Genomic DNA, 25,050 nt, shown 5'->3' with positions numbered 1-25,050 from the left:
GCTGCTAGCTATTTGAGTATAGCGTGCCGTTTTATATCACCAAGTCATAAATCCTCCTGAAATAAACACAGAAAATATGCTCTTTGCATTTGTTACAATCTCCAACAAACATGATTTGGCCCTACAGGAATGTAATGTTTCTAGAGTCTGAATGTTGTTGCAGTTTTTCTCTGTGGTTCTGGTCTGTGTTGACCTTTGGTCTAAGTGCTAAGGCTTCCGATTAAGCTCTTTATGGAGTGGCGCTGGAGGGAGATGGCAAACGTGACCCTGACCATTGCCTGTCCAATACTATTGGAATTCTTCACTGTGACCCTGAGCAGAACTGAATTTAGTGATCCCACAAAATGAACTCTGATGGCATGAATGCAGTTCCTGGGTCCTGTGCTGCCTGCAACAGTCAGACAGATTATTCAAGCATAATTCATAGAGAAGATCCTGCTGTTTTAAAGGTTATGCTAAAATTACTGTAGCTAGAGGGTGTCAAAAAGTGGCATAATAGTACAGATGTAGGTGTTGGATCTTAATTTGACTTTAATTTCACAGCAAAATAATCCTGCAGCAACAGGATTTGAACGTGTAGTCCATAATTTTGCTTGATCCGTGGTTAGGCTATTATTAACTGGCCAAAATAGGCTACATGAAAAATGCAGTACTGTTAATATAACCCTGTTACTGTGGGTTTTCAGTAAATGTATGTAAATCACAAAGCTCATCTGCATTTCCTGCAATGCAGGAACATTCTCAGCAACAAAAGAGTGGTCAAATTAAGATCTTACATCTGTATACCACATGCAAGAGCATACAAATGTATGATTTACTAACACTGACGGGGTCAACAGAAAAATTCATAAATCATATGACAATAATGTAACTACAGTAGATGATGCTATATACTGTCATATTCTTCCGTCTGGATTCAACCCGGAACGCGGAAGATAAAATATAAAGGTAATTGCCGCTTGAGACATTGCCTTTAATTGTCAATCGCACTATGAAGCGGATCTTCAGCGCTACGGATTGAATAGAGCCCTTCTTGTCACAAAGTGACAGCACAAAAGGAGGCTGGAACGCATTCCCAATGCACTGTTTTTTTATGATGCTACCCTCTGACTCAACATGAAATTCTGCTTTATGGAATTATTCTTTGGGCTTAGATCTCTTACACAGAGACACTGATACACTCAGCTCTGGCGAACACCCACAAACATAAAATAGACAACAAAGCATCACATCCTAGCTCGGGGTGCGGTTTGAGTGGGATGATCCAAAGTTAGTCACACACAAAAAGGAGTGTGACTCAGACTTGAAATGGTGCACCATCTATATAGAGTCGACTACTGACTCAAAGTGAGGCATGTGATTGGCGCAGCCGGACTCTGATGTCTGCTTTTAACTCTGCACTGACATCCTTTAACACCTCAGGGGAGTATACTCAGCTCAAACAAGTCTCCACTCTGCAGACTGTCGGAATTACACATATACGAATAAGATTCTGTGTGATTGTTTTGGCTGAATAGATCTGAGGTTGTTTTGGTTTCATGCACTGTAGTGTACTAATTATTGGTTATTTTTGAGTTACCACACTGTAAAACAATATACATTTAGTTTTTTTCCCCCTCTGCCCCTTTTTCATAAGAATGTCTACTTGTTGAATGAATATTAATGGAGATACTGTTTCTTAGCCAGTGGGTCCAGCAGCCCCAATCTAACTCTCTCTGGTGACTTCAAATGCCTGCTTTCATCATAGGTGAATCTTTTTGGATCCTTTATTGACACTGGAAGGCAGAAAGGTATATCTAATGTAGGATTATGCCACCATTCCTGTTCTTCAATTTTAAAACTGAGTAAGAAAGGGATTTGACCTGTACAGTATCCTCATTGAATATCTCTCTAATGAAAAGAAATAGATACAAATTGTCTGTCCAGGATTTACTTTAGTTGACTTATAGGACATCTTGATATTTCTTGTCTACACACTTAGAAAAAAGGGTTCCAAACGGTTTCTTCGGCTGTCCCCATAGGATAACCCTTTTTGGTTACAGGTAGAACCATTTTTGGTTCCAGGCAGAACTCTTTTGGGTTCCATGTAGAACCCTCTGGGGAAAGGGTTCTACATGGAACCGAATAGGGTTCTACCTGGAACCAAAAAGGGTTCTTCAAAGGTTCTCCTATGGGGACAGCCGAAGAACCCTTTTAGGTTCTAGATAGCACCCTTTTTTCTTAGAATGTAGTTGCAGTTGGATTGAAAATATTTTGGTTTGACTTGTCTATCATGTCCACATACAATTCTGCTGTAAGCAGGCTGCACAGTTGACACAGAATAACCACAGCGGTCTGATACTGAAGCTCCCCTACCTACCTCTCTCCCTCTCTCCCTCTGCCTGGCTGCCACAGGGATTGATGGCTCTGCCCAGCCATTAATATTCAAGGTGAACTCCTCATAGTTTCAACTGCTTGTGGAACCTGCTCGGCGCGGCCGGACCTCAAGGCTGATTTCTCCCAGTCTGCCTGTTTTCTGATCGTCACTTAATGTACTCCTCCACCCCTCCATTAATCATCACCTTTGCCTTTACCTGTCAGACCAGAGCGTCGCCTGGTTGCAAGATGAGTGGAGAGGCCACCCACCAGAATACATGTTACTTTTTTAACTGCGTGCACACATTATGAACTCTGTGATTAAATGACCCCCGCTATAACGACAATGTGCACTGTCACAGATGGGAGACGGACGATGTGGCGAGCCGCTGAACCAGTGAAAAAAACCTGACTGCGGCACATTTCCTGGTTGCCAATATGCTTAATGACAGGAGTGATGAGTTATTGACAGCTCTCGTCTAATTAGAGGCACTGAGGTGTCTATTGCAGCCTTGGCAGTGACAGCAGATAAAGAGGACCATTGATTTTGCTGTGGTGGACTGTATCTGGACACTTCAGGGTGTATTGGTGTGTGTGTGTGTACTGTATATGAGTGTGTAAGAGATTGCCGGGCAGGGGAGCAAGTTATCTGCTGTCCCTTTGACCGACAGAAGCCTTAAATTCCAATTAGTCACACTTCCGTGGATTGGTGAAACTAATTACTGGCTTTAACTCCAGGCCAATAATGAAATGTTTGGTGGAAAGTGGGAGCATGGGAGACCTGGGTAATTTGTGGCTTGGTCCCCGAAGTATTCAAGTCCCACATGTACCATTCTCGACCACTCCTGATTTTGGTTTGAAATTAAACATTAAAACAAGTGAACACAGGGTGAAGGTACTTAATGATTTCAAATCCTCATGGATTTATCTTTATTATGCATCTGAAAGCCGCCTCGACAACTGCTGGGGTTAAACATTTATTAATGACACCCTCTGATATGGAGCACCTCAGTAGAACGTGGCTCCTGGCTAAGTGATTTATGGACTACTGTATGTGAAAATTACAGTTTATTACTTCTTATTCCAAGACTAACCTCTGTCATTTAAACATATTTGTTACGGGAACCATAAGTATTAAAAATGAGTTTCTACATGGGAATGAAAATGTGCCAATGACCTTTCTACAGTAAACAGACAGACTGTAGAAGAGGTAGCAGCTGGGAGGTGAACTTAAACCCAGTGATTAACACACTCTGGGTCAGGTGCTTTGTTCCCATTATCAAGTCAAGGTGAAACCTGCATTTACTTAGATTCCCCTGCACGGTGGCCATCTGCAACAGCTTGTCACTCCAACCCGCTCTCGTTCTCTCTCTCTTACCCCCTCTTCTTCAGGTTCAATAGTTGTCACTTACTGAGAAAATGCACTGTGCTCAACCGGGAACAGGGCCAAGTGCGGCACGGAATCTGTTTCATCCGACACTCCCTAATTTAGCATAAACCATAATTAAAGTGACTTGGCAGTCGGCTAAAACCAAATTTCATACTCCCTGATCACAAGAATGGGTGTGCAGTTGGTAGCCAAAAATGAGCCTGATGATGTGGACTTGTTATTTAAATGCCCACCCTGACAAGTATTAAATACGTTCAAACTGATGTACAACTATCAATGGCATTTGGTTAATGTACGATATATTGACACTTTTGGACTATAGTTCAAATAGAAAAAAACACATCTCCTCTGTCAGGTATAGTACAAGGTATCCTGAGTATACGGTCCCAGGTATCCATGATGTAAGGCCTACATAAAACCTATGGGGTTTTACTCATCACAGAACCAACAAACAAGCCACTTTCCAATACTGCATCATCCTGAAATCAAGGTTCCTGTACCATCACATTTCATTACAGGTTGCCATTGGCATTACCATTCTGTTTGAGTTATACCTCACAGTCTTCTGACACATAGCAAACATGTCCTTGGGCAATTAGTGGATTGTATGTCAAGGAAGATGATGTTTAACAGCTTCCCACTGTAGTTCAAATGAGGCACACAGCAACTCTGCACTAAAGTGTGGCCTGGCCCTTTAAAATGGGCCGCAGTGAATTGGCGTTTCAGAATTTATCACAGCTGCCACCGACCAAGTCGGTCCAAACATTATATCACCCACTGGCGCTCTCTCTCTCTCGTTCTCTCCCTCTTTCTATCCCTCGCTTTCTCTTTCTCTCTCTCTCCTTCACTGCAGCATTGCACATCCGGGCCTGTGTTTTCTTAAAGAGCCTCTATTCAACCCTGCTCTGAATTCCGATGAATAGGCCATGAGATCACAAAAAATGAAGTGAGAGAATCAAACCCTACTGCGATGAACATATGTTAGCATGTGTAAAAGTGCAAAGATGTGCATACTGTACAGTGCGTGTACGTCTGTGCATCAACACTAGGGCTATAGTACATGGTATTGACACTGATTGTTAGAAAGAAAACAAACTCTAAATGTGGGAACATTTCCTTCTCTACTCATTGCATTATCATTGTTGAATGTTCTCCATCATTGCAGCCTCATGCATTACATAGTATAAGCACATTTTGGAAAGGCCCATAAAGAATGTCTGTGAATATGAAATTGAAACTATGGTAAAAAAGCTGTTACTTCTCGGCAGCAATATCTATGTTGATTCAACAGTATATTTTAAATATGCATGAGAGCTTGCAATGCATTTCACACTGCATCAAAAGACCATTTCTTAGAAATGAACAGCACAGAAAGCAATATTAGGTCTGTTGTTTTCCATTGTTCCCTACTACTAGAGGAGCTCTATAATAAGTGCCATGCCTGGACTGTTAACTTCAGTTTAATGCCCTTTATTAAAGATTCAAAAATTAAGATACTCATTTATTTATCATAATACAGTCGTCATTAATATTTAACTGAAGCTATCAACACTGGAACCTTGGAATACCATTTGTACCTTCACAGAAACCTCTCAGTATGACAACAATAGTAAATGTTCAGCCACCATTCTTCCTGCTACAGCATAAAAGATCAGGGGAGACTTTTCCAATCAACATTTTCATACCTCAGTTGATGGAAACTCACGGTGAGAGCACGGAGCTATCAAAACCAGGTGAGGTATTACTTTTTCAGATTGAAAATACACTTGAAGTGTGGCTCTCAGTAGTGGAATCAACATCGATCAATTGAAAATTAACAGATTTCCCACAAAGTCTGGAAGCACCTCGTTAAGTCTACAGAGCAGTCCCACGACTCACACATACTTACTACACACCACAGCAGTTAAAACCCTCTGTATGTGCAAGCACAATCCGCAGAGAGAATCCAATCCACCATGCATAACATATAGGGCCTTTCCCAACTCTACCAAGCTCTAATGACTTCACTCACAGCCTGATTTTTTATAAATGCTGAGCCCACCATTGTAAACTTCTGCTCAAATTGAATACACTTAGCACAAACTACAGGTGATGTTCACAGTCACCACTGGAACAATTCATCTCTGATTTCCTGATAGAGAACAAGGCAGTTTGTATGTGTACAGAAAAGTCTACAAATGCACACCCACGTTTGCCTGCACAAACACAAACACACAGGTTTGCCTCTTTTGATCTATCTTACAGAGAAAGAGTGAAACACATGGAACATACAACCATATACACATTCACCCACCCACCCACAGTGCTTCAGCCCACATAAAGAAAGCTACAGCACACCATTAAAACTAAAACTTTAGCCCAGGTTTTACAGACAGCTTCTCTCCGGGGAGACAGTGGGGAGAAGGCTGGAAACTTATTGGAGCTGTAAAAATCTATTCCTGAGGACCTGCACCTCCCCCAGGAGCCCCCTTCAACCATTACAAAACTGGGACGAGACCTCATAAATGGAAAGGGGGGGGTGGGGGTGCTAAGGGCAACTATATATTACTCTATGTGTGAAACAGCCTTCATCATAACACTAACTACACTGAGTTCCAGTTATTTGGAGTACTGCAGAACTACTGTAACAACTGAACAGCAGCTCATAGAAACCATCCCCAAATTGATTAAAGAGCTTTATTTAAGCTTCACCGACTTTCCCCAACCACACAGATCTATTCTAAATCAGCTCTGTCGTACCCTCAATGTGGATGCAAATTTGGAGAACAAACTAACTAATATCTTACTAGATGGGGGGTATTTTAAAAAATGCATGGAACTCAGTCCGGCTTTAAACTTACTCTTGAAAGTTGTAATAGTAGAACGCACATTGTGTAGTGCATCATGAGTTCCTCTTGTCATGTTAGTCATTGTATACCTTAGAGAGCTATTTATAACTTGTCAGAAATGTCCAGATCAACTAGCCCATGTTAGCAAAAAACATTGATTTAGTTTTTTTACCTATAGATTTTGTTTTGTTTTTTAGTCACTCAAATATCACATGATTACACATTAGACATGGCCAAAATGTATAGAATTGCAAGAAAATGTGCTTTAAAAATGCAACATTTTATTTGCACCCCATGACAAAATGTGTAGAATTGCAAGAAATAAGCTTTAAACCTGCAAAATTCTCTCCGCCAACAAGAGGGGTGTTGAACAGTTTGTGTCATGGACAGTGCTTGTGCCCATAGAAATAGACGTGGTGAATGCGCGCGCAGGGGGGGGGGGGGGGTGTTCCTAAAAGCTGGAAGGCGGCCCGAGTGAAAAGTGTTGGGAACCCCGATGTAGAATAGAAGGACCACACTATCACAGTTCAACATGAATTACACACAAACACTCAACTTCAAATATGCCTCTCTTTTACATATGCCCAAAGAGGAACAAAACATTGAATGAATACAAACCATAACTGAAAAGCTCTGCAGTATTACAGAGGATATAGAGGATGAGTTAGCTCTCCCCTGAAACAATCAAGGTGACTGAGACATTCTGATCTGTAAATTTGAAATCCTATTATCAATGTGGTCTGGAATGATGAAAAATAGCCTACTAACAAACATATAAAGAGAGGCACAAAACATGAATCTTTACTGCATTACTGATGTCCTGAGCTCTACTCATTGCCTGAATTGTGTGTGCTTCCACAGTGACCCGAGATATAGAGTGAGTAGATAATTGCAGTGGCAAAATGCTGTGTGGATCAGTGCAAAAAATGAATCAGACTATCAGTGTTGTTGCAGCTTGTGGTGACTAAAAACATCATTCCATCTCATCAACACTGCTTTACCCATGTAGCACTGCAATCAATAAATTCTAGCCCTAACTTAGAGGAAGCTGTGTCATTTCTTTAGGCAATAAGAACACATGGAAATAGACAATGTAGCAAAACACAGTAAACTATTTGTTGCAGTTTGTCATCATCAAGTGAACATTTAAGAGAGACATTAAGGTGTGAATCAGCCACTTCATTGCTTGCACTCTGGCGGGTGTGCAGAGTCATGTGACATCTGTCATACTCTAATTTTCCATGTTAAGTGGGGGGGGGGGGGGGGGTCAACATGGTGGCTCTGACTGGCAGGAAAGGAGGTCAAAATGACTAAGCAAAGAGGACAGGGAGAGAGGACAAGTTATGATATGATTAGTTAGTAAAGGTATATTGGGTATATACAGTTGAAGTCTGAAGTTTACATACACTTAGGTTGGAGTCATTAAAACTAGTTTTTCAACCACTCCACAATTTCTTGTTAACAAACTATAATTTTGGCAAGTCGGTTAGGACACTCTACTTTGTGCTGGAACACAAGTCATTTTTTCCAACAAATTGTTTTACAGACAGATTATTTCACTTATAATTCACTGTATCACAATTTCCAGTGGGTCAGAAGTTTACATACACTAAGTTGACTGTGTCTTTATACAACTTGGAAAATTCCAGAAAATGATGTCATGGCTTTAGAAGCTTTTGATAGGGTAATTGACATAATTTGAGTCAATTGGAGGTGTACCTGTGGATGTATTTCAAGGCCTACCTTCAAACTCAGTGCCTCTTTGCTTGACATCATGTGTAAATCAAAAGAAAATCAGCCAAGACCTCAGACAAAAAAATTGTAGAGACCTCCACAAGTCTGGTTCATCTCCTTGGGAGCAATTTCCAAATGCCTGAAGGTACCACGTTCATCTGTACAAACAATGAGTACGCAAGTATAAAACACCATGGGACCATGCAGCCATCATACGCTCAGGAAGGAGAATGTGCGTTCTGTTTCCTAGAGCATGAACGTCTTTGGGTGTGAAAAGGTGCAAATTACATCCACGGAACACAGCAAAGAACTCTGTGTGGGCGATGCTGGAGGGAAACAGGTACAAATTGTATTATCTCACAGTAAATACAAGTCCTATAGTCGACCATAACCTGAAAGGCCGCTCTGAGGAAGAAGGCACTCGCTCAAAACGCCGGCATAAAAAAGCCAGACTACAGTTTTGCAAACGTGCACATGGGGATAGAAGATGCGTACTGTTTTGGAGAAATGTCCTCTGTGCTTGAGGAACAAAACATAGAAAACTGATCTTGGCCATATGACATCGTTATGTTTTGGAGGAAAGAAGGGCGGGACGCTTTGCAAGCCCAAAGAACACCATCCCACCGGAAGCACGGGGGTGGCAGCAATCATCGTTGTTGGGGATGCCTTTCTGCAGGAAGGGACTGGTGCACTAACAAAAATAGATGGTATTACGAGGGGAAATTGTAGTATGGATCATATTGACAGCAAACATCTCAAGACATCAGTTCGGAAGTTAAAGCTTCGGGTCTTCAAATTGGGGTCTTCCAAAATGTGGACAAGTGACCCAAGCATACTTCCAAGTTGTCCGGCAGAAAATGGCTTAAGGACAACAAAGTCAAGTTATCTGGAGTGGGCCATTCAACAAAGCTCGCTGGACCTCAATCCTATAGAAAATTTGTGGGCAGAAGCTGAAAAAGCTGTGTGTGCGAAGCAAGAGGCTTACCAAACTGATTCAGTTAACCAAGCTTCTGTTCAGGAGGACATGGGCCAAATTCACCAACTTATTGTGGGAGCTTGTGGAAGGCTAGCCGAAAAGTTGACTCAAGTTAAAACAATTTAAAGGCAATGCTACCAATACTATTGAGTGTAGTAGAACGTCTGACCCCACTGGAATGTGATTAAAGAAATAAAAGCTGAAAAATAATTTCTTTCTACTATTATTCTGAATTTTCCACATTTCTTAAAATAAAGTGGTGATCCTAACTGACCTAAGACGGAATTTTTACTAGGATTAAATATCAGGAATTGTGAAAAACTGAGTTTAAATGTATTTGGCTAAGGTATATGTACACTTCTGACTTCAACTGTACATTGGAGCTACTGTATATGTCTACAAAATACTATATGTGTGACTACCTCTGGGTATATATGTTTAAGGGACTTGGAGGACTGCTAGTGGGATGGAATATCTGAGATGATGTGGGAATATGTTGGCAATGCTATAACAGTGTCGGAGCCTGATATGCCAGAACCCAAATCTACGGAGGGGAGGAGGGTTGGAGAGGGGTTGCCCTGCCTTGTGTGTGTAGCTCAGCAGAGAGGAGAGAGGGCGCAGAGAGAGGATGTTTAATGAGCGCCCCCCCCAGCCTCCTGCCTGCCAGAGTGGCTGCATTAACACCACACGCCTTATCAAGGGCGCTGTCACCGGCCCTGAGAGGCACAATGCACTGCCACTCTGCCAGCCAGCAGAAGAGAGGGCGAGAAGGAAGGAGAGAGAAAGAAAGAGGGAGGAGTGGGGAGGGAAGGAGCCTAGAGGACATTATCTTGATGAAGCCATGATCGATAAAGCCAGAGCAAGCCAATGGAACAGCGATACCATCCCTTTTAATTGAGATTAGACTCTGCAAGTTCACCGTGCGCCCATCTAATTTAAGAGTGGCCGACGTCTCACCACAGTTAACTCCTCACACACGTCATCAATTACAGGATACTCTCTGACCTGGGACCTGGCAGCCAATCAGAGGGCCCCACTTCCTCTCCTCACCTCTCGGTGGATTGCTGACTGGGGAGGGGAGACGCCTCTCTCTGGGGCCCCATGCCACCGGCCCTCCCTTCTCTGTTTTCTCTGTTATTTATTCCAGTGCATACATACCTCCTTGTCTACATATTTTCTTGCCCGGTTTCCTGGCACATTCCTTGGATATTCTTTTTACTGTAAAATGAATAGAAGACTAAAAAATAACATGGAGCTCCATTAAGGACAGTTGGAGCATGCAACACCACTATCTGACTGCTGAGGAAGGAGAGAATGTGGTAGCAAAGAGAGTTCCCACCGGGCACACACCGGTTGAATCAACGTTGGTTCCACGTCATTTCAATGAAATTACGTTGAACCAATGTGGAATAGGCGTTGAATTGACGTATGTGCCCAGTGGGTTGCTCTTATTGGCTTAGTTCATTAATCAATCAGTCAGTAAATCAATCAATAATCATTATTTACATGAGCTTCCTCCTTGATGAGCCCTATTCATTGTGTCTACACACAATGGACAGATGATGACCCGCTATCAGTCAGGAGTGAGGAGTGAGGAGGAGAAGCAGGAGGAGGAGGGGAAAGGAGGAACCAGTCTCACCTGAATGGACGTGCTGAGGTAAACAGGAGGATGTGCGTGAGGAAGGGATCAGGAGACTGATGAACTGCCGCACACTCACACACACAACACACACACACACAACACACACACACACACACACACACACACACACACACACACACACACACACACACACACACACACACACACAACACACACACACACACACACACACACACACACACACACACACACACACACACACACACACATAGAGGCGCACACACACATACATACTCACACACATAAAAGCAGTGTCATGCACGTAAACATGCAGAGGTCATGCTTTTCTCACTCTTGTCAGTACAAAACAGACAGGAAAATATTTAAAAAGGGGTTGTTGGTTTAGGTCTGTTTTTCCTGTTGGTCCTGCTGTTAACTCACCATCCTCAGTGGGAACATATATGTTTAAGAAAAGGCAGTCCTCGCTCTGGTCCTGTACGTAAGAAGACACTATCTCCAGGTTGTTAGTGAACCACACAGGCAGCATGACGTCTGGCAGACGCCCCTCCACGATGGTCTGAGGGCAGACCGGGCCGAACTGCGTGGCGTTACGGACCTCCGGCCACGAGATGGGCGGCTCCGGGGGCTGAAAGCGCCTCTCGCCCGTGGGGGGTGCGGCATAAGGTACCCCCTGGAACTGAATGACGGGTCCCAGGATCTCGTTGTTGAGCTCCTTCTTGACGCCCCTCAGTTTGCCGTAGACGGTGGTGACCACGGGGTCCGTCTCGTCCAGTTTCTGAGAGGCCGTGACCAGGGCCTGCTGCGCTAGGCTCAGTATCCATAGCAGGAAGGTGAGGTCCAGGCCCAAACCAAGGCCTACGCCTAGCCGGGGCTGCATGGCCTTCCAGGCAGGGTGCAGCCTCAGACGGCCAGGCCTCTGCAGGGGCATGCTCCCTCTGCCACACCAGTAGATACACACACACACACCAACTAGGGCTCACCACACCGCAGCGCTAGCAGCAACAATCCACTTTAGGTCCGCCCACAGAAAGGGGTACAATCAAAGGAAAAGTATGAGGCCTCCCAAACGTGCGGCTGTCAAAACTTTCAAAGGCTCTTTGCATGGCAAGTACTCCCCACTGATTTCACACTGGCGGAGGCAACATCTTCACTTGCTGCTATTCGTCAGGCCGCATCCTATTGACAGTCCTGTTTTCCATCCTGGCGACGCAGGCAGGGCAGCCATTTGCAGCAGGTCTTCCACAGATAAATCAACCCCAGTCGAGGCGTGGGTCTATATCCTGCAGGAAATAAAAAATAATTAATTAGTACTGAGGTGGAGAGAAGAAATATGAACAGAGCAGGGCTTTACTGGCTGTTACATTCTGGCTATGTTGCCATCAAGCAGAGCACAGGGGAATCACAGTCTGCCTAGTGACACCTCATCAATCATGTGCAAGTAGCAGACTGACTGGGTATTAGTTAAGGGATCTCTCCTCCTCTTCCAGACCAGGGAGGGAGAATTAAGAAGATCATGTTCATAGAGAGAAGGAAATCCTATTTGTTTACAATGCGATGACACCTGTCATAGACACATAGTGGGGGACATAAAGAAACTTCAATTATGACAGTGTTAGCATGGAAATGGGAAAAGAGATCAAAATATTCTCTAAGAGCATCCATATTCTTATGACTAGAGCACCCTTTTGAACATGTTTACTCAACAAGGAGATTGACGTTAATTAGGGAAATATGCTCAGAAGAATAACATAATAAAGTTGCAAACCGAGCCTTGAGGTAATGCGACATGTTGACTTGCTTCTCCTTGCACATTAACTGGCTACTTCCAAATCTTAGGAGAGAAACCTTTCAACCTTGCAAACAGTACGGTACATAAAACAAATATTTGAAAGCTATATTTGGATCATCCTCTATAGACGGGTTAGCTGATGTCCCGAAAACGTTACGCATGATTTAATGAGGCAGAAGTTTGTGTGTTGTTGTGATTCTGGATGGCCAGATAGCTAGCAACAATGACAAGAAGCTGCCATGTGGGGAATCGTAGGTGGATCGTTTAAGCTAGTTTCATCTTGTTCTTAATACCATGTCTTGTTTTGAGGTGTTTTGACTGATCCCAGCTAGCACAGAGGATCTGGGCCGATTCGGCTGAGAGTCGGGGCACTCGGCTGAGAGTCATGTGGCCCGAGTCTGTGCTGCCTTCAGCAGTATTACTTATGGCTAGGATGCCGGGATTGAGCTCAGGCCGATTCCAGTGGCCCAAATGAATTATTTGGGGCTTGGGCCGATTCCAGTGACATTTATCTGTCCCAAATGTATTACTTGGGGCTCTGGGCTACTCTCTGGCAGATGACTACACGGGCTGCTTTATATAATTAACATTTCATAATTTATTTTTCCATATTTTCTCATTGTTTCTGTGATCAAAAAATACAATTAGCATTTAAATTAAATTCTTTAAGAGTCCTGTGTAGTATTTTAGTGTTTTGATGCTTTGTGCAACGCAATTGATAAGCATTAAAAACTTTGTGGCTGGAGCCTCCCAAGTGGCGCAGCGGTCTAAGACACTGCGTCGCAGTGCAAACTGCTTCGCTACAGATGCTGGTTCGAGACCCGAGCTGACGCGTGCCGGCCGCGACCGGGAGACCCATGAGGCGACGCACAATTGACCCAGCGTCGCCCGAGTTAGGGGAGCGTTTGGCTGGCCGGGATGTCCTTGTCCCATCGCGCTGTGGCGGGCAAAGCGCATGCACGCTGACAAAGTCACCAGGTGTATGGTATTTCCCTCTGACACAAAATGTTTTTTTTTATGGATGGGTATAATTTGTATGTATAAAATGTATAATAGTCATATTTAAAATTACTAAATTGGGTAATTTTGTATACATTTATTTCAATTTGCATCGGTCCACTTCTGGAGGGATTCTGATAAAATGCCGGCAAAGTCGGCTGAATTCCGGTAGTCAGAAAAGGCCCGATGTACTTGGGCCGATTCTGGGCAGTCACTCATTTTGATTCCGGGCCGAGTCCGACACCCGATTCCGGGCCGATTCAATCAGTTCCGGCCCCCCGGAAGAGGGCCGCTTCTGGGCCAATTCCTCATTGCTAGCTGGGATGACAATTATATGCTAATATGTCTAAAATTCGCTAGCTAACAAACAAATCATTGTGCAAATGTATTTATGTTTTCAATAAACATTGGAGATGAAATATAGTTTACATGTTGTCCACGATCTAAGCCAACCCTTTGTGTATTGCCCCATAGTTGCACACACATCGGTTTTGTTGCTAAACAACCAACCCGCCTTTAGAAAACAAGTCTTAATGAGGAATGGGAGGTTAGTTTGTAACTAGAAGCGACTCGCTCTCTCTCTCCAAGGGAATCAGTTACAGGCAGATTCAGATCAGCCATTCATTTAGACCAGCACATGAAAACAGCGCCAGATCTCCCAGCGAAACACAAAATGGGTTTATGTCCTCCCAATATGGGATGCCTGTCCTCAATATTACTGTACTGGGTCCGCCACACATAGAGTCAAAGAGGTTGAAGAATTTAGCATTTTTCAAACACGTTTCCTGCAATCTAGAGTCATAATCATTACGCTTAATTCAATGTAAAAAAATATAATTTTTTTTCTGCATATCTAAGCATACCTCTTGAGCTGTCTGTATCTTCCTGACTGGAATATGCTGCTCGGTATCTATAATGCTATAATCTGGGTAAAGAAATGTACTTTATATTTGTATGTACTGTAGTTTTATTCAGTACATTTAGTTATTGCTTGCTTTTCTAAAGTCTACCAACCTTGCCAGCAGGAATGGCAGCTAAGATAGTTAGACAAACTAGCTACTCTAACTTGATTGCTAGGCTGAAATGGCTTCTTAGTAGCTAGTTATGAGATTTGAAGATTGGGAACATAACTGGGCTAGCTAAAGGCAACTTCAGAACATTTCTAGATGGCTAGTAGTATTACAGAGAAACAACAACAACAACAAAATGTATAAAAAAAAGATGTATCTATATATATTTTAAACAGGACAAATCTGAGGAGTCAAGTGTTCCTGCTCCCCCTATGGGCATGATGCCTCTGCATGTACTGTAGTAAGTGACTTTAAAATGAGTGGCCCAGTGGTGAAGTAGGTTGACACCATGGGGAGATGAAGTGATCCTAACAACCCACAACCCCAAGACATTAAGCACACCCTAAGGTTGGACATTTTTAGACAGCAGTACTAAAAATACCCTGTAGCTGTGAGCATGTTGAAAGAAACACTTAGGTTGGTCAAGCAGATCTGTCAGTTTATTGGTCTTCCTGTAGACCTAAGTACACTTATGTGTGTGTGAATATACAAGAATACAGGGTTGAAACAGAGCTGTATATCTCCCATAGTAAATGTAAATGAAATGCTCTGGGTTGGAGGAGTTTTGCAGTGGTCTGATAGTTTTAAACCATCCCAGACACAGCAGATGAGATGTCCAGGTGTACCCAATGGTAATATTTGCAATCACTTGTTTTTTCGTATATTGCCAAACACATTCATTACTGGTACCACTCTCACGTCAACCCTTGCAACAAAACCATATTTCAAAACAAATCGCATCTATCGACAAAGGCGTACAAATGATATGCATCCAAACAAATGCATAGCAAGCAGTCTGCGCCCTGGAATAATTAGGCAAACAGATAAACAGAGGAACGAAATGAAAACCTCTGGCATTGATTGTGTACTGTATTGTTAATGAGGCTATAAAACTACTGTGAGGTTTTTACAATGGGGAGACTAAGAAAAACTGCACATGGACCTCGCCGCAAGCCTTTGTCATCTCTGACACACCAGACAAATATTTAGACTGCAGACAGGCAAATAAAAACCAAGGCTTTGGCTCTAATCTTTTTTCAGAATCCAGGAGGGGCGAGGTTTGGCTGGAGTGATGATAGCTGGCTGGTTGGCGCAAAGCAGGATTTGGTAACATTGTTGTGCTGCACTGTGTGAGGGAGATGAAGTAAATGAGTGTGTGCACAGAGGATGAGATCAGATTGTGTCCTTTAATCCTTATGACAATCTAACTCAAACAGGCCTATGGTGAGAGGAGTTTATTGAGGTCTCTCCCAAAGCTAAATCTCTCTGGGGTGGTAATGTACTGTAATGCACATCCCAGCAACACTGGGTCACAAACCTATGGTAGCTACCTTAACACTCTGTAATATCTATGTCATACCTGCAGCATAACAATAGTGTCACCCTGATGTAATTTGAATCAAAAGGGAAATCAATTAAATACTGTACTATATGCTCATGTTTTCCTTCTAGAAAATTATTTCTCATTCCATTTTCCTCACTTTACCTAAACGTGGACAGAAAATGGTTGCCACTTTGCCTCCAATTTCCATACTTTCTGTGTGTGATTAAACCCTTCCAGGTGTTGAGAACAAATTTCACACGTGGCCAAGATATCCATTTAACAAATCCTTTGAAAATCCCCTGCTTAAGAACCCCACCATAATAAGCTCAGCGGATCAAGCAAAAAGAGGTGATCTATGAAATCAACCTTGCCATTTATTTAGCATGTGGAGTAACTCATGTATCACCCTGTTTTTCCACGTTTTTTCCCATGTTGTTAGTATGTTGTTGGTTCCCAGAGTACATGGAGAAGCATTCATCTGCAGATCCAGTGCAGGAACTTGTCCCAGTGTGAGTCGAATCACTAACCTGCTCAGGGACACTACAGCCAAGTGTCAATGCTGAAATGGGAAGCTTAGAAATGGGACGCAATGTTATGACTGTATGTTATGTCAAAAATATGTAATTGTTCACTTATAGACAATCTATACCTGATGCATCACAATACGTCATCACCACTTGATTTATTACCCTATTAATAAACTGATGGGTATACGGAGTGGCAAAATACCACAGAAAAGGCATGGCTATACAGTACATAGACTGAGAGATGATGGTAGATGAACAGCGTTTAATGAGGTTCAGCACATTTTTCCCCATAGGAGCCACTGGAAGGTCCCCGATTATATAGAGGTGTACTCTGGAAAACAAACGGCCTATTATTTGAGCCCAAGCTGTAAAGCATAGAGAACATAGAGGCACAAAGCAGAGTTATGGTGGCAGTCAGTCAACAGACTAAACCTTCCATCACTGTGTGGTTTACATCCATGCGAGCTCCCACTGACCTTAATGATCTAATTTCACCTCCAATAAAGGCTTTTGGGGAATTTATAGACGACTGCTTATGACTATTTCAGTGGATATGCTTAGCCAGCAGGTCCGCCATGGCCAGAGTGTGATTTGGGGATTTGCGGTGTGACAGTGAGATGTCGCTGTGAATTAAGAACAGGAGTCAGAAGCCTCCTCTGTGCTCATAACAAATTGAGTACCGTTTGTGACAATGCCCATTGTATCACCATCCTTTAGTAAAACATGTCAGTCACATTGTGAGGAAGTGAGTAACTAGACTTGACTGCAGCAGCTCCACTGAGGCCTGTCTCCAAACTGGGGGAAATCCCAGGGCTGGGGTTATTAATAAAGACTGATGAATAAATCCAGCATCCATGCATTAATAAGAAGAAATCTACAATCTATAGTAAATCCATGAGGAAATTATGATTAAGAAACAATAATGATCATATGACAAATGACCACCACCACTATGTGTGCTACTAATAAAAAATGATAGAGCGCTGATACCAATAATATCATCAATTACATTTGGTAGCTGCGGTAGTAGTAGAATCACTAATACAAGTAGTAGTATCCACCATTTTGGTTTTCCATCATTACTACCATCTTAATTATGGCTAATGACACTTAACAAATTCCATGATTTACTCAATTACTGCTTAAGTCCCTCTGACTGTAGCAGGTTTTCGTGTGCTGTCATGTCACATCAACTCTGATGGCCCCTCAGTGCTCTGGAGTACTGGGAACATGGAGGAGTTAAAACTGTAATGGCAAGCCGTGAGCGCTTCACACTGCGCACACACACTGCACACAAACTGCACACATATACACACACACACAGAGAAACACACGGCGTATGGTGCCCAGCATACGCCTGCAGCTCGTGGCGGAGCACTGAAGTGCATGACGACAGGGGTGACGTGGCTGCGCATTATTCAGCCTGCTCTACTCACAGCGTCTGCAGCAGCTCTGGTGAAGTCCTGCATCACACTGCACACTATAGCCTACACTACTCCCTACACTACTCCTTACTTTACCCCCTTATCCTTAATTAGCCGCCTTAAGAAAGCCTCCTCCTCTGGTCTCACATCCCCACATTACACTGTTTACCAAGATGATAAACAGCATCATAACTGGACAGCTTCATTGGTGCTTCTACTTAGCAAATCGGGTCAATTCTCTCAAATCAAGTTTATATTTAACTGCATTTCACGTGGGTGTCAAGACACTGAACAAAATGAAGCAAGAACTGCCAAACAAAACAATGCAAGAAAAGGGAATACAAGTTGAATAAACATTGATAACACAATCAATGGATAAAGACAGGGACAGGTAGCGAGTAGAGGTGGTAGAGGTGGTAGAGGTGGTAGAGGCAGTGATCAGCTGATCACAGCCCTTGTTAGAGCCTGTATTTAGAAAACATGTTTTCATAATTTGACTACATTTATGCAGCATGGCTGGATGGTTGTGTGGGAGGGCATCTGTTTTTTTCCCTCCACTTGGTTCACCTGGCTGCCATCTTCGTGCCTTCTTGCCAGGGGTCACAGCTAAAGCACTAGGTTGGCGTGAAAAAAATAAAAAATGGAAAAGCTTCCTGCCTTCTCTCCGAGAGTCCCTGTGCTCCGTGAGAAACACTACCTCCCACTCTCTCACTTCAGGGCATAGGGAACAGGCCTGGTCAGGAGGATGCGTGGGAAAGTCATTATCATACTTGGAAAATTATCAACTCCACTATTAGATAATATTTTCCACTAATACAAATGTGGCGGGCTCTCCCCAGCCCAGCTCTCCTGGGGCAGACAGGTCTTACGGCTCCACTTTAGCCCACCCTTAGGATCCAGGGGGCCCCCTAAAATTGGTTTACATCAAAGCAATAATTAGTCAGTTAGTTACTGCAGAGCTCATAAGGGACTGGGATGCCCTCAAGGGCCAAGCCTGTGAGCTGGAGAGAGTAAACACAGAACCTACACTCAGCTAGTTTCCCCTGGTGGGACTCAAACTTGGGTTTGGTTTCTTAATGGGCACAAATAGAGGGCAAAACTTTCTTTAAGAGACATAAATGAGTCAAAACTTTAGTGGAGCATTTGTGGTGTTAATTCTCTATATGAATCCAATATTTTTTGCTCTGATCTGGCTTTAAAAGCCACCCCCCTGAGTGGAAGGACAGGTGTTCTTGTGAAAACACAGAGCCTACTGAATTGGAAAGTGTGAGAGCGCTGCTGTGGCCCAGCTCTCTCTCACCTTTAGAGCTACAGGACTCTGATCGATTGGCTGAGTCGTCCTTTCACTCCAGCAGCTGTGGATAGGTGAGAAGTGGAGTACAGATGAGAGGAAGCGAGCAGCAAGCAAAAACTGCACTCCTCACAGGGACACAGAGATAAAAGTCCATTAAGGCCGTTTAGCTTTGTCTTGCACTTTGAGTCCCTGGCACATACTGTGCTTCACTTCTTCAGGAAATGGACAAAAGAAGTGTAAAAGGACTGGATGCCCTCAGGTGAGAACCTGAGTCATCAGACCAGAGGGTTGGTCAGGTCCCACAGGAGAGCACTGTGCCTCTGTCCACTCATTAGATTGGGTGCTCCAGCGTCCCTCCATTGGGTACACACACACACACTTCCGACCTGATTAATGCCCCATTTCCCAGAGCCTGCTGTGTTCCCTGTCAGAGCTGATGCTCTCGCTGCACCCATTTCCCACCTCAGATCAGTCAGACATAATGAACTGACCAAAAACACAGCAAATAACCATTAAGCTCAGCCCTCATATTGACAAGAGGAGACCATCGGTGATCAGTCCACTTGAGTTGAAGAAAGACTGTAGGGCTAAATAACCAGCAAATGGCTAGTTTACATGCAAAACCACCTACCATGGCAAATCCCAAACACCATCCATGACACAGGATACTCACAAAGCCTTCTTTAGAGGGGCCATTTGGAGCCCATGCTAGAAAATTTGCGAAGAATGCAGACAGTTCCAAAATGGCCCCAAATTAAACAACACCATGTCAGAACTTGTAACAGAAAACTCCACAGCAATCATCTAAGGAGGAAAGGGTAGCAGATATCTTCCATATTCTCCATCCCATAGCAAAAGCAGGTGTGCTTCCCACATGTCTATTAGCTTGTGGAATTATTATCTGAAACTAAAAGCCACACTGTCTGACTGTGATCACGTGCCAATACTGTCCATGCAAGCTGTAAAGGGAAAATATTTTGCTTTAAAAAAAAAAGAATTAATCTAAAATAGTAGTATAGAAAGAAAAACTGGTGAAGGTCATCTTGCTATATAAATGCCCAGACAGAGAATGTTATGTACAAAGACATGCGACAGTTGGAGGCTCTCTGCCAATACTGTAATGAAAAGAGTATTATTCCAATGACAATTTGGCGATCAGACTTTTTTTTGCAATACTTGTAACAAGGGAAATTAGATGAATAATGCATTATGAGACCTAGAATTGACTTTCTGTACTTGAACAATAGAATATGCCATCAATGCTCATTTGTCATAGGCTGTTGATTTAGCACTACCGTAGGCACTGTGCATAATGCACTGAAAAAGAAAGTGTTCCAAAAATGTCCGAACCAACATTATGAGGGTGAGTTCACTAAATCGGTCACATAATTCTAAAGTAACGCACCTGAAACAACAGGAACGCAGTCAACACTTCCATTATTTATGAACTAGCTCCCTCCCATGTACAGAGTGGGTAGCTGAGTTAGAGGCTGCCAGGGGCTAAAGGAAAGAAGGTAGATTATTGTAAGAAGCTCTAACCTTTCAGGCTACTGGCTTGACAATAGATCAATGGTTTGAGACTTTTGGGGGTATGAACTACTGATGACACAGATGTTAAAAAATATAAATACATAAATAAATGTTTAAAGAAATAACAGTAGCCTAAGCATTAGCAACATTGTATCCCATTGTTTCAAATCAATTTGGCTCCTACCATACATTTTAGTTGAGTTGAGTGAGTAAAAGTCATATCTTTATTTAGCTAGCCATTTAAATTAACATTTATATGAACAATTTTGAATGTTACTTTCAATGTTAACGATGTTAACTTAAATGGCTACGGAAAAAGCTAATATTTTACTCGTTGCTCTCACAAATCAGTAGACCTAATTGATCATTTTTTGTGCTTGCGTTACAATATCAAATGGTATTGGTCACATACACACGGTTAGCAGATGGTGATGCGAGAGTAGCGAAATGCTTGAGAGCAACTAATCATATGGCTCTCTATTTCAAATCACATTCAACTGTGTCCTTGACTCTAATATTGTGTACGATTTGATTGGGTAGGCCTACCTACTACCTCATTTTATGAGCTTTTACAGGAGCAAAATCCAATGTGGCTAAAACGATACAACATGCAGTGTTCATGTCAATAAAACTGTAATTAACGGCACCACGCCAGAGCGCACTGTATAGGAGCCTATCTGAAAAATGCCCACTTATGCATATAGCAATCGATGTAAGTCAATGACCAATAGCTTGAAGATCACATAATGATAACTGGGTTTATCCCCCATATCAAACATGCCTCAAACATCCATATTGTAGATAACATCATTAACGACTATTTGCCAAAGCCAAATAAACTAATCCAGTCTTTTACTGCCATGAATAGCAAGTCCTGTCTGTAGGCTATGAATTGAGCGCACATAAATACCGCATTTATCCAGTTTTCTGGTGCCCGGTGCCTATAGCCAATAGTGTTGAACTTTCCCATCAAACGTTGCCTACTCGATTTACTGTATAATACATTCAGTTCTTCATAGCATAAAATGTTTAGCCACCAGCTGAATGTTTTAATTGTCTACTCAGTCGTCTCTGAACACCCATTGACATTAATTAATGAAGGCTAAGACATTCCCGACTCAACGTGAGGTATATATCCTTAATTATGGGTCAATTAATATCAAGTCATTTGGCTGATTAATTTCAATTAAGGGTGGAAATTGATTTTCCTTCATCAAGTGAGGATGGTGTTCTATCTTTATTTCACTGAATAGGGTTAGGTCTCTTCACAGGACTGCAGCTGGTGTTAAAATGGACAGGGGATTTTGGACCTAAGCACCTGTGCAACTGGCATCAGCACAACTGACCCTTATGAAAGTAGATTAATCACATTTTCATTTTCAACATACAGGCACATGAGTGTGTGAGCTTCCAACAGAGAGATTTCACCAGAGAGCTGAACAGGAGCATATTGTCAAGCATCTATAGCAACATATGCTCCATCGTTTAATGTAGCCACAATTACATCATCCCCAAATGAAATTCGTCATAACTCTAGGATAATGATATAGGCTATGCAATATAGACATTATGCATGAAATTAAATACATTTAGGCAGTCTAGAACTTGTTTATCACCTCCTTCCCAATATATTACAATTGACCTCGACACAAAGGCTCGCATTTAAAATCCCCATTTGATAAAAGTACACAAAAGCTGGGACCGAATAACATGTTTAAACAGTCATATTTGCGTATATGTATATTTACCATAAGGCTTGATCTCCACCACTCGTCGTCACCTCAGACAATTTTCCTTAGTGCCATGTCCCGTTATTTCAGAGTGCATTGCTCTTTAAAATCAGGGACACAAACCTTGCCAGAAAAAATAAGACTTTTCACTTCAAAGGTTATAAACTTGCTTTTTCATACTTCGTCGTAATTCGGTCCAATTTCGCAGAATCAAGACAAACTAAAGGGTCCCCCTCAGCCGGAATAAGTGTATTTAATCCAAAATGTTTTCCTTCATCAGAGACGACCATTTGCTCTGGGTCTTGCGCAACCCTCCTTGTCTTAACAACATGAAAACTAAAGAACTGAAATATTTTTTATCTGCTCCTCACGATTCTAGGTGCACCTGCTTGATAAAATGCCGAGGTCTCTTCTCATCCCTGTTGGAGAGAGGATGCGCTGATCGAAAAATGGAACAGAGATACACCTAGTGGCCGTGGAAAGAACTTCAATAAAGCTGCTAAATATTTTTTAAAGAGACAAGGAATATTTGTTTCCGTTTGTCTGCAACTTAACTTCCTCTTTTCAAGTCACGATTTTACTCTAGCCCATTATAGGTTACCTATTGTGTTGTATCTCTATGTGTGGGCATTTCTGAAGTAGCTATTATTCCCAGAATGAATCACTTCCCTGGATTTACTGCTGTTGCATCACATTCACAGGTACTTTTTGACTGCATTTTATTTGCATGAATGTTATTTATTTTGTAGTACAGAATGATCACCAGTGCATATGAGCATATACCACCTGAGAGGGATAATTATTTAAACCCTGGATTGGATTTAGCCACCATATAGAGCCATTGTTCTGCAAGCACTTCACAATTGATAGGCTACTTGAGGCATATGGAGAATGCTAAGACTATTGCTCTGTTTGCTACAAGCATTGTGGGACTGCCACTATATATGATTTCACCTAAAGGATATTTTCAGCAACACGGACAGCCTTTCCATGTAGAGAAAGATAGAGGGTACAAACAACCGTTGAAGTTGTACCCTATTAATGTTAAAATAATAGGGCAGAGAAGTCAGAGAAGGCTAGGTTTAATAGATTTCTACACTTCAAAGGGACTTTCAGTTGTGATTATATTGTGTAGCCATGGTCACAAAATAAGAATCTCAATTTATACTGAACAAAAATATAAACGCAACATGTAAAGTATTGGTCCCATGTTTCATGAGCTGAAATAAAAGATTGCAGACATTTTCCATATGCAATAAAAGCTTATTTCTCTCAACTTTTTGGCACACATTTTTTTACATCCCTGTTAGTGAGCATTCCTCCTCTGCCAAGATAATCCATCCACCTGACAGGTGTGGCATATCAAGAAGCTGACTAAACAGCATGATCATTACACATGTTCACCTTTTGCTGGGAACAATTAAAGGCCCCTCTAAAATGTGCAGTTTTTTTACACAACACAATGCCACAGATGTCTCAAGTTTTGAGGGAGCAAGCAATCGGCACGCTGACTGCAGGAATGTCCACCAGAGATATTGCCAGTGAATGTCATGTTCATTTCTTACCATAAACTGCCTGCAACATCATTTTAGAGAATTTTGCAGTATGTCCAACCGGCCTCAAAACCGCAGACCAAGTTCATGGCATTGTCTGGGTGCTCGGTTTGCTGATGTCAATGTTGTGAATAAAGTGCCCCATTGTAGTGGTGGGGTTGTGGTGTGGGCAGGCAAAGCTACGGACAATGAACACAATTGCATTTTAACAATGGCAAAGAGATACCGTGATGAGATCCTGAGGCCCATTGTCGTGCCATTCATCCACCGCCATCACCTCATGTTTCAGCATGAGAATGCACGGCCCCATGTCGCAAGGATCTGTAATTCTTGGAAGCTGAAAATGTCTCAGTTCTTCCATGGCCTGCATACTCAGACATGTCACCCATTGAGCATGTTTGAGATGCTCTGGGTCGATATGTATGACAGCATGTCCCAGTTCCCACCAATATCCAGCAACTTTGAACAGCCATTGAAGAGGAGTGGGACAACATTCCACAGGCCACAATCAACAGCCTGAACAACTCTATGTGAAGGAGATGTGCTGCATGAGGCAAATGGTGGTCATACCAGATACTGACAGGTTTTTGGATCCACGCATCTACCTTTTTTTAAGGTATCTGTGACCAACAGATGCATATCTGTATTCCCAGTCATGTGAAAGCCATAGATTAGGGCCTAATGAATGTATTTCAATTGAATGATTTCCTTATATGAACTGTAACTCAGTAAAATCGTTGAAATTGTTGCATGTTGAGTTTATATTTTTGTTCAGTATACATTGAGTTGCTCTTAAACGTGTAGAAATGCTGTAATTACACTAATAACAACATTGTATTAACGTGGTAACACAGAACATAGTACAATGTTGTGACTGTAGTAATTCAGTTGGTATAACTACAC

At 42.4% G+C, this 25,050-nt stretch overlaps 1 protein-coding gene across 1 annotated transcript in view; it reads right to left on the bottom strand.

The window, feature by feature from the left end:
• Positions 1-22,994, bottom strand: part of nlgn1 (neuroligin 1) — a 298,178-nt gene extending 275,184 nt beyond the window's left edge. Inside the window, exons 1-2 of the mRNA XM_024004892.2 lie at positions 22,613-22,994; positions 11,328-12,187 (exon numbers count right to left, since the gene is read on the bottom strand). Coding sequence (XP_023860660.1) covers positions 11,328-11,835 — 508 coding nt within the window. The 5' untranslated portion in view covers positions 11,836-12,187; positions 22,613-22,994. The remainder of the gene's footprint in view (positions 1-11,327; positions 12,188-22,612) is intronic.
• Between the last annotated feature and the right edge of the window lie 2,056 nt (positions 22,995-25,050).

The sequence above is a fragment of the Salvelinus sp. IW2-2015 genome, linkage group LG16, assembly GCF_002910315.2.
Source record: "Salvelinus sp. IW2-2015 linkage group LG16, ASM291031v2, whole genome shotgun sequence".
Classification (NCBI taxonomy): Eukaryota; Metazoa; Chordata; class Actinopteri; order Salmoniformes; family Salmonidae; genus Salvelinus; species Salvelinus sp. IW2-2015.
This window is presented reverse-complemented; position numbering and strand designations above follow the sequence as displayed.